The 10780-nt window shown below is 42.5% G+C and overlaps 2 protein-coding genes across 2 annotated transcripts; both read left to right on the top strand.

The window, feature by feature from the left end:
* Positions 1 to 1446: 1446 nt before the first annotated feature.
* LOC110778145 (uncharacterized) lies at positions 1447 to 2283 on the top strand. The gene has a single exon (XM_021982706.2). The coding sequence runs from the start codon at positions 1447 to 1449 to the stop codon at positions 2281 to 2283; it is 837 nt and encodes a 278-aa protein (XP_021838398.2).
* A 499-nt stretch (positions 2284 to 2782) lies between these two features.
* Positions 2783 to 5294, top strand: LOC130469567 (uncharacterized). Its single transcript, XM_056838924.1, has 3 exons — positions 2783 to 2978; positions 3237 to 5135; positions 5200 to 5294. The coding sequence occupies exons 1-3, from the start codon at positions 2783 to 2785 to the stop codon at positions 5292 to 5294; spliced, it is 2190 nt and encodes a 729-aa protein (XP_056694902.1).
* The last annotated feature ends 5486 nt before the right edge of the window (positions 5295 to 10780 follow it).

Raw genomic sequence — 10780 nt, 5'->3', positions numbered from 1 at the left:
AAATAAAATCTTCAAATTTAAAATAGGCTCGCCATCTTCAGCCGGCGGGGTCTACGGCGCAAACCACGTAGGTCCTTATTTTCAAAAAAGCAAAATAAATTTCAAAATAGATTCGTCCACTTCTATCGGACGGGGTGTCCACCCTTAGCGGACAGGTTCGCCATCTTCAGCCGGCGGGGTCTACGTCACAAACCGCGTAGGTCCTTATTTTCAAAACATCAAAACAGATTCGTCCACTTCTATCGGACGGGGCGTCCACCCTCAGCGGACAGGCTCGCCCACCTTCAGCGGGCGGGGTCTGCGTCACTAACCGTGCAGGTCCTTAGTCGCTGCAGCGATAACCTTTTTCGGTTTTCCCTTTTTCCAAAAATTAAAGGATTGGTTTTTCCGTTTTTCCAAAAAGAACGATGTGATGGATTTTCCTTCATTTTACGTCCTATAAAAACAAGGGGGTTTTCTCGTTTAGCTAGCCCTGAAAATGAGAATCTTTAAAAACGTTTTACCTCGTGATTGGGCTTGGCCAGGCCCAATTACACTTTACAGCTTTAATTTCAAAAACATCTGTAGCTACTCCCAATGACAAAGTGAGGGAGTTTCTACGCACCTTTAGATCCTTCCAATGACAAAGTGAGGAAGTTTCTATACTATCAGTTGACAAATCCCAATGACACGTGAGGGATATGTCGACACTTCAAGTGATGACCCTTAAGTCAAATGTTATCACTCGGGGGCTCGTGAGACCCTCGCAAAACAGGTCACATACACCATGGCTTGTGTGACGCACTCCGTCTAATACTTTGACCATCGTCTTACTCCAAGACTCAGTCAAAGTGGGGGCTAACTGTAGACACCTACTTTTGTCCCCGTTCCCGCAAGGGAAAGGTTCGATGATGAAAGCGTAAATCTCCACTTGACAACGCATCTCCTATAAAATAAACGAATCTCGATTCCCCATTTCATTTCACCCGAAACCTGCTATTTATGGAAACCTGCTAAAAATAGTAACTGCCGTAAAAGGTAGCTTCTAAAAGTGGCAAATCATAAAAGATAGAAACCTGTCAGAATTAGGTGTTGCATTCCAACATAAATCCTAAATGAGATAGAAAACTGCGAGAATCCTATTCCTAATATGATTCAGAAATAAGAGTTACGTATTAATTAAAATCCTAACGAGCCTAGAGTTCGTAACGGGCCCAGACGCATTCCGTCATAAAATTGATACGCGCTAAAAGACTCGAATTAATCTCAAACTCTACGGATTTCAGGAATCCGAATCTGACTAAAGAAAACAGCCCAGACCCTATTTTCAACGCCTGGCTCTGGGCGCTGAAAATACCTGGGTAAGTATTCAAGAGAGGTCTCGTCCCCAACTCGGAGCTGTACCGGGAACTAACCAAATATCCATGTGCAACCTTCGAAGAGGTCAGATCGAGGGCCACTGCCCAGATGCGGATTGAAGACGACGAGATTACACGAATGGTTTCTCAGCGACCAGCAGGGGGCAGCAGCGACAGGAGGTCGTACACCCCAAGGAACAACAGCTGGAGACACCAACCATACAACCGCCAGAATCAGGTACAAAATGTCAATCAATATGATGATACTAACAGTGTTTACAGGAATGAACGGGTCGTTTATCCCCCCATCTCCGAGTATGGCTTCAACGTCGACATCGGAGGCGTGGTGAACGCCCTTCAAAGTGTAGGTGGTACCGTCAGATGGCCTAAGAAGAGCGACAGACCAGACTCTACGAAGGACATGAGCAGGTGGTGCGACTTCCACCGCGACAATGGCCACACAACCGAGGAATGCATCTCCCTCAAAAAGGAGGTGGCGTATCTATTGAAAAGAGGCCACCTGAAGGACCTACTGAGCGACAAAGGAAAGGAGACGTACAACAAGGATAGCAACTCCCAACCCAACCCAACACCAAGCGGCGACCGACCGGCCCCGCCCACGTTCGAAAAAGTGGTAAACGTTATTTCTGGTGGCTCAGATATATGTGGACTAACTTCTTCTGCAGCTAAAAAAATCAACAGGGGCGAATCTGAAGCCGTCAAAGAGGGGCAGACCGAAGACAAAGTAGCACTCGACAAGTCATTAGCAGCGATGATAATAACCTTCGACGACTCAAATTCAACCGACACACTACAGGAACATCATGACGGGCTAGTCATATCGCTCCCAATAGGCAACGCTCTCATCAAAAGGATATTGATCGACAACGGCAGTGCAGCAAACGTATTGTTCCTAGAGGCTCTGCAGGAAATGGGACTAGACTAAAAGAGTATAATCAGAAGGTCGACAGTCCTAGTAGGATTCAGTGGAGAATCGCTACGAACAGTAGGAGAGATATCGCTGCCTACGTACGCAGAAGGTGTTAATGTGATGACCAAGTTCAACGTCGTCGACTGCCCATCAGCATACAACGTCATTTTGGGACGACCATGGATCCACAAAATGAAGGTGGTGCCGTCGACATACCACCAGTCAATCAAGTTCCCAACCAAATGGGGAGTCATGGAAATCAAAGGACAACAAAGGGACGCAAAGAAATGTTATGAAACGGCGCTGAAACCATCAAAGTCATCCATCTAGCAATTACAGCCAGGGTCGACGGTAGACGACCCCGACGACCAACAGATCGATGAGATTATACTAGATCAGGCAAAGCCAGACCCAAGTAGTAAGGATCGGAGCGTCGCTGCCTGACAACATCAGAAGTCAGATAGTGTCATTCCTAAGAGAAAACTCGGACTACTTCGCTTGGTCACACGAGGACATGACAGGAATCAGTCTAGACGTCATCACCCACAAACTCAATGTCGACCCCAACTTTAAGCCAGTGAAGCAGAAACGACGAAAATTCGCACCTGAGAGAAATAAAATCATAGACGAAGAGGTCCAAAAACTGATAGACTCCGGGAAAATCAGAGAAGTCAAGTATCCAGATTGGTTAGCAAATGTCGCCGTCGTCAGTAAAAAGAACGGAAAGTGGAGAGTCTGTATCGATTTCACAGACATCAACAAAGCATGCCCTAAAGACCCATTCCCGCTGCCGCACATCGACGCCCTGGTCGACGCCACTGCTGGACACGAGCTACTAACATTTATGGACGCCTACTCCGGATACAACCAGATCCTTATGCACCCAGACGACCAGGAGAAAACATCTTTTGTAACAGACAGAGGAATTTATTGTTATAAAGTCATGCCTTTTGGTCTTAAAAATGCAGGTGCGACATACCAACGATTGGTCAACAAAATGTTCAAAGACCAACTTGGAGACACGATGGAGGTCTACATCGACGACATGCTAGTAAAATCGAGGAAGGCCGACGACCATGTCGAACACCTACGACAATCCTTCGACATATTGAGAAAATACGGTATGAAACTTAACCCAACTAAATGTTCTTTCGGAGTGTCTGCAGGGAAATTCTTAGGTTACATCGTCACCCAAAGAGGAATCGAGGCTAGCCCCGACCAGGTGCGCGCAATCATCAACATTCAATCCCCCCAGGAATATAAAAGAGGTACAACGCTTGACAGGAAGAGTGGCGGCGCTAAATCGTTTATCTCGCGGTCGTCGGACAAGTGTCGTCTATTCTACGACGTCTTGCGCAAAAACAAAGGTTTTAACTGGTCCGACGACCACGAAGCAGCCTTGCAAAACCTCAAAAAATACATGATGTCGCCACCCCTCCTGTCCAAACCCAAAGAAGGCGAAGTCCTACAACTGTACCTAGCCGTCAGCTCCACAGCAGTCAGCGCGGTCCTAGCTCGAGAAGACGAAACGCAACAGCTACCTATTTACTACATAAGTAAGTCGCTACTAGAAGCGGAAACCAGGTATTCCTCCCTCGAAAAACTCGTTTTAGCACTCGTTACTGCAGCTAGAAAACTAAGGCATTATTTCGAAACTCACCAAATAGTGGTGATGACTAATTATCCAATCAAGTCTGTGATGCGTAGACCAGAACTAACAGGTCGAATGGAGAAATGGACGATGGCGCTAGGAAGCTTCGACATCAAATACCAACCACGAACGGCGGTGAAATCGCAGGCCCTAGCAGACTTTGTGGCAGACTTTAGCCCCGACTTGGAGAAAATAGCGGACGACGAAGTCAAACTCATCAATAACGTAGAAGAGGTATGGACGCTCTTCGTCGACGGTTCGTCTAACTTTCGCGGTGCAGGTCTAGGCGTCGTGCTAAAGTCACCACAAGGGGACATGATAGCACAAGCCATATGCTGCGATTTCAAAGCGACAAACAACGAAGCAGAATACGAGGCGTTAATCACCGGATTGACGCTAGCTGAAGAATTGGGGGCAAGCGGACTCAACATCTTTAGCGACTCACAATTAATCGTCAACCAGATCAACGGCGACTATGAGGCTAAAGACCTGAAAATGACCTTATACCTCGAAAAAGCAAAAAAGCTAGCCTCCAAATTCAAACCCCTCTCCATTAAACAAGTGCCACGAGACTTGAACACGCAAGCCGACGCCCTTGCCAATCTAGGATCCGCACTCAGAAAGTCACCATTCTCGACCATACCTCTAGTACACCTATTGTCACCCGCTATTGAAAAAGACATACCACAAGATGCCAGCCTCGTCCTATCAGCCACAAACACTGACAGCTGGACCAAGCCCATCCTCGACTACATAACACATGAAACCCTACCCGACGACAAGCTCGAGGCCAGGAAAATACTTTTCAAAGCTTTACGGTATGTTATTTTGCAGGGTATACTATTTAAAAGATCAGCGAACGGAATGTTGATGCGATGCGCAGAAAAAACAGAATGGGAAAGACTACAAAAGCAATACCACGAAGGAGAATGTGGCGGACATGAAGGAGGACGAAGCCTGTCAACCAGAATCAAAAGAAACGGATACTATTGGCCAACGATGCTCAAAGACGCAATGAGGTACGTAGCTAAGTGCGACAAATGTCAACGACACGCAGGTATGACACATAAACCATCTGAATTCTTACACCCCACCTTAACTCCGTGGCCTTTCATGAAATGGGGAATGGACATCGTCGGTAAATTACCCGTCGCCCCAGGACAAAAGGTCTTCATGCTAGCTCTAACAGATTATTTTTCTAAGTGGATAGAAGCAGGTGCGTTCCAACAGGTAAGAGACAAAGAGGTATGTTCGTTCATATGGACTAACATTATATGCAGATTCGGAGTGCCATCAGAAATCATATGCGACAACGGATCCCAATTCATCAGCGACAAGACTAGGGCTTTCTGCAAGACGTGGAACATTGAGCTAAAGACGTCAACGCCAAGATACCCCCAAGCAAATGGACAGGCGGAATCCAGCAACAAAACAATCATCGCATCGCTAAAAAAGCGGTTGGACGATAAGAAGGGACGATGGGCAGAAGAGCTGCCATCCATCCTATGGGCCAACAGGACGACGCCTAGGACGGCGACGGGACAGACTCCCTTCTCACTCGTTTACGGGTGCGAAGCAGTACTACCGCTGAAGGAAATAATGCCCTTGGTCCAAGTATGCATTCTATGTTAAGTCTAATAAATGCGGTTCAGTATTAATTAACAAGTTAATAATTCAGTGAGATCAAGTGAGCTGAATGCCTAGCTAGAGGCCGCTTCAGTTCAAGTGGAATTAATGATATTAATCCACAGCTTACTCTTGACTGAACCCGTAGGGTCACACAAATAGTACGTAAACGGATCAAGTGTTTAATGGCATTAGATACTCCATCTATGAATATTCGGAACCGACGGATCTTGGTTTCAGTGGGAGCTAAGATCGTCACAGGCAAGAAATGAATACTCCGGAAACGATGATATTGCCGGAAACGGAAATATGGATCGTATCGGAAATATGAATATTATCCAAGTCGTAGATGTTGCCGGAAACGGAAACATGGTACGTATCGGAAAATATTGTTGGAAATGGAAATATTACCAGAATCGGAAATATTGCCGGAAACGGAAATATTGTCAGAATCGGAAATATTACCGGAATCGGAAAATAATTCCGGAAACGGAAATATTAAATATTTGTTCGAAACGGAAATTAATTCCGGAATCGGAAATATTAAATATTGTTCGTATCGGAAATAGATTCCGGAAATGGAATTTTAATCGGAAGCGTATCGTACGAATTAGCATCGGACGAGGCCTGCCGGACGAAGGCCCAGCACGAAGCCAGGCCATCGCCCAGCAAGCACGCACGCCACAGCCCAGCGCGCACAAGGCCACGCATACGTGGGCCGCGCTGCGTGGGCTGCTGCTCGCATGCGTGGGCAGCCCTTGTGGCTGCCGTGTGTGTGTGAGTTTGAGCTCATGCGAGATTCCTGAATCTGCAAGAGTCAGTGTATGATTAAATGTCTATTCCTATTGGATAAATTGATTAAGTAGAATTCATGTAGAATTCTAATTCCAATTAATTCGCATCCTACTAGGATTACGATTCCTTTTCCATAACTCTATAAATAAAGGCCTAGGGGTCATAATTTATACACAAGTTTTCAAGTATTCAAAAGTGAGTTTTTGAGAGAAAATCAAACACACATCTTGCTCAAAAGTGCCGAATTTTCTGAGTACCTTAAGGGCGATTCTAGTTGGTCAATCTTAAGGCGGATCCGGACGTGCTGTGGACTTTCTACGGAGGGACGACACTTGGAGTCCTAAAAGACTTGTTCTTGTTCGGTTCGGGCGCAGCTAGGGAAGGCACGCAACAAAGAGTATGCATCTAATTATGCTATATGATTATGTGTAAATAATATGTTTCCTGGGTTAATGGTTGTTTCCGCATGATCTATGTAATTGTCATATGTATCATAACCTTACAGTGGTATCACGAGCCCCTTATTATTTTCATAATCTAAATTGCATGAACATGGTTAAATATTACAAATTTGCAAGAATTAAAAGGGGTGATTAATTTTCGTAATTGTTAATTAATTGCAAATTGCGTTTATTTAATTATATGTACGCAGTTTTTCGGCAGTTTCTTCATTACTCATCCGAATTGAGTGATTTTTGTGTCAATTCCGCATGTAAAAGGCATTCTAAAATTTTGACAAAAATAGTATTTTTCTGCCGAACCCAGAATTCTCAAATTCGAAGCCTAACTATGACTTTTCGAAGGTTTTAGTTTTTCGGATGCAAAATTTCGTAAATTTAAGATGTTAAATTAAATATTTGCGATTCTTGTTGATAAATCTTGAATTTTTGATTGACCTACTGCATATGTTTAACAAGTTTGAATGCCTAGTCTTGTTAATTATGCAATCTAATTTGTAATTATGATTAATTTGTTGAAAATTAGAATAATTTAGAATTAATTTGATTTTCATAATTAATTGTAATTTAATTAGAAACCTATGATTAAAAACCACCATAAAATTGTAAATTTACGATAAATTTTAAATTTTTATGACCTAGACTTGAATCCATATCAATCGGAAATCAATTGGATAATAAATTTTCGATTTTTCGCCCTAAAATTATGAAATTAATAATATTTATTAATTTGTCATTAATTTTAAATATAAATTTTAAATTTTTATGCGATTCGTTCAAATAACTTGCACGCACGAAGCAATGGACGCTTCGTGTTACCCTTAAGGGGTGTTGTATAATGCGGGCATGCGACGACGAGCAAGGGAGCTCGTCGCCCGTGCGGCACGAATGCAATGAGCAAGGGCGTAGTGCACGAGCACAAGGCAGCAGCCCTGCCTTGTGTCGTGTGCCACGAGCAATGAACGGATGGGCATGGGCGAGGGGCGAGCCAAGGCAGTCGCGTGTGGGCAGCAAGCGAGCTGCGCCACAGCGCGCGCTGCCTCGCACAACAGCGCGCAGCCTCGTGCGCAGCGAGCGCAAACTCGCGTGCCACGAGCGCTGCGCACAGCATCACTCGCGCGCACAGCGCGCGACGTCGCCCGCCCAGCGAGCGATGTCGCGCACCAGCGAGCGATGGCTCGCGCGCGCGCAGCGAGCGATCTCGCGCGCCAGCGAGCGATGGCTCGCGCGCACCAGCGAGCGATGGCTCGCGCGCACCAGCGAGCGATCTCGCGCGCCAGCGAGCGATCTCGCGCGCCAGCGAGCGAACCAGCGCGCCCAGCGAGCGATCTCGCTCGCGCACTGCGAGCGATAGCTCGCGTGCGATGGGGCGCTGTGCGGAGGCTTGCGTATGGGACAGCAGCAGCTATGCAACGAGCGCATGGGCTGCGCGCACATGGCCAGCAATGGCTGTGTGCGTACAGCCCATGGGCGTGCAACGCGTAGGGTGTTTGCGTTTCGATTAGATCGTTTTGAATGTTTAATTTGAAAATTTCAGTTCACGTAATTTTAATTAATTTTAAAATTAATAATTTGAATTAATTTCTTGGATTTTAATTTTGAATATTATAATTATAATAAATGGAATTTATTCTAATTATTTTACTAAAATTAAAATCATGAATTAATTTAAATGCGACTGAAATTAAATTAAATTTTGGATTCAATTATAAATTTATATGAGCTTTAAATTTTAATTAAATTTGTATGTTTCCGGTTAGACTAGAAATACAATTTTATGTTTAAAATCAGTAAAGCATATGAATTATTGGTTTGAGTGGGAGCACTTTTTAGTCATAAACTCTTGATTAGGTCTACAAATCCTTAAGGTTAAAACAACTCGATTAGAATTAATAAGGACTGAATAATTGGTAGATTATTGGTGCCCTTGATTAATTGCTGCAAATGTTTACGTGATGCATAATGTGTTTTACTAACCAGCTATGTGGGCCATTCATGATAATGAATGGGTGAATGGTATATATTGTATATGTACTGTTTTGCAGGTTATGAAGTGACTAGTATGGCCCAAATAGGATAGAAAATATGGTCTGCGTACCATTAATTTGAATGTAATTGGTCTAAAGCACCAAAGTTATTTTTCAATTCAAAGTGGTCTGCGTACCATCAAATAGTTGTAATTAGTTATAGCTTATCCTATTTGAAGAAAATGGTGCCTCCCACGGAGATTTTCAAGACGGACTTTGAAGTCAAAGCTTCAAGATGAAGTCGGGCCATACTAGATCACAAATATCTTATGCATGTTTTAAGTTATTTATTGCTTTAAATATGTCTTAAAATGCATGAGATCAAAAGCTTGATTATGTTGCATGATTAAGGATTTTAGTTCACTTAAAATCTAACCAACATAGTAAGAGCCTTAAGTTCCAAACTTAAAAATTGAGTTAAAAGGTGCCATGCCAAAATATACACTTGCTTGGATATCCTTTACATCAATCTAGTAATAGTTTTCGCTCAGCGAGGTGTTACTTATTGGTCCTAAAGGGGCAAGGTACACAAATAATTGTGAGTACATGTTAGTTTTGGTGAAACTCAACGATATAAGTAAGGAGTCCTTTTATGTCGTGGCAAAATCGATAGGTTTACCTAACAAGTTCTTAGACGTACCTATCAACCAAGAGTAGTTTTTAGACTATTAGCAAAAGGCTTTTGCTTACCTAAAATGTTTTAGAATTGAGTCGACAAACTGTGCTTAATTCTTCAATGGTTTTAGGGTCTTGGAATCATTTTATTCACACCTGCCGGAACAATAAAATCGAATAAAATGCTAATAACTTGTTTGAATTGCATGGTTGCTTTAATTTCAAGTTATTATTCATGATAAATGTTTAGACTTTGCATGCTTCAATGTATGTTTTAATTATTGTTTATAATTAAATATCTTGCACTGCAATAAATCCTTTTAGAAAGGTAACAGTAAATTTCCTCGATTGGTAGTGAATCCAAGAACGATTCACGGAGAAGAGAGAAAGTGAGCAATTTAAAATGTACGTTTCTTATATCGACTTTTATGGTTGTTTTCGAATATCAAATTCGAATGGCAAACCAATTGGTGCTTGTGAATTCAAAATACACTGTAGTTTTGAGATCATAAAGCATTGAGCTTAAACGCTCAGCTTTACCAATGGTTAACAACCTAATATCTTTGTCCATTTAATTCTCGAATGAGTCTAGTCCCTAGACATTCGAATAGATCGATGCTTAGAGAACTTTAGAAGCTTCTGGTAAGATCATCTAGTTGAAACTTAATATTCAACATAAATTAAATGTTAAGAACCTTGTTGGGGTGACATTGGACATGTCTAACAAGTATAAAAGTCAACACTAAAGAATTCAATTCTTAAGACTATAAGAAAGGGTACAAGAAATAGGAAACAAGGAACAAATGAAAGGAATTTACGATTCCGTTTCTACCTATAAATTTATGTTTAAAGAGAAGTGACCTAGCAATCAAACTTCCTTGGTATCATATACCGCTTGAGGTTCTTACTTCGGTAAAAACTCAAACAATGGAAGCTAGGATACACTAATGACCTACAAGTGAGAAATGAAGCATGGCAATGCTACATTAGTTGTAGGGTCATCTAGTTTGTTTTAAGTCCTTTCAAAGGCTGGAACTGAATGGCTATTTTGTTCCATAATCAGCATACCTAAATTTCTGCTTCAAACACAGAAAGACTCACATTCAAGAAAAACAAAAGCAATGTTTGTTTGTTTATTTGAATGAAATGGTCAATTACAGGTTGAGTCAATATGCTTGATTAAAACAAACAACTCTTTAAAGAACTTTACTAGGTTCAAATCAAACCCTTGATTTGAGTTCCATTAAATCTTTGGCATTGTTGCTTAGACCATATCAACAAGTTAACATTCATAAGCTCTATTTTAATGGACTTTTGAAAGTTGGTTGATTTCTAGATCA

The sequence above is a fragment of the Spinacia oleracea genome, chromosome 3, assembly GCF_020520425.1.
Source record: "Spinacia oleracea cultivar Varoflay chromosome 3, BTI_SOV_V1, whole genome shotgun sequence".
Classification (NCBI taxonomy): Eukaryota; Viridiplantae; Streptophyta; class Magnoliopsida; order Caryophyllales; family Amaranthaceae; genus Spinacia; species Spinacia oleracea.
The sequence above is the reverse complement of the archived record's forward strand: the minus strand, read 5'-3'. Positions and strand labels throughout refer to the sequence as shown.

Bases quoted from the DNA above. Each gene is read 5' to 3' on its own strand.
- LOC110778145 (XM_021982706.2), top strand. From the start codon at position 1,447: ATGCGGATTGAAGACGACGAGATTACACGAATGGTTTCTCAGCGACCA.
- LOC130469567 (XM_056838924.1), top strand. From the start codon at position 2,783: ATGACAGGAATCAGTCTAGACGTCATCACCCACAAACTCAATGTCGAC. The intron at 2,979-3,236 runs GTAAAAAGAACG...TTAAAAATGCAG, and splicing joins AGCAAATGTCGCCGTCGTCA to GTGCGACATACCAACGATTG. The intron at 5,136-5,199 runs GTGCGTTCCAAC...CATTATATGCAG, and splicing joins TTCTAAGTGGATAGAAGCAG to ATTCGGAGTGCCATCAGAAA.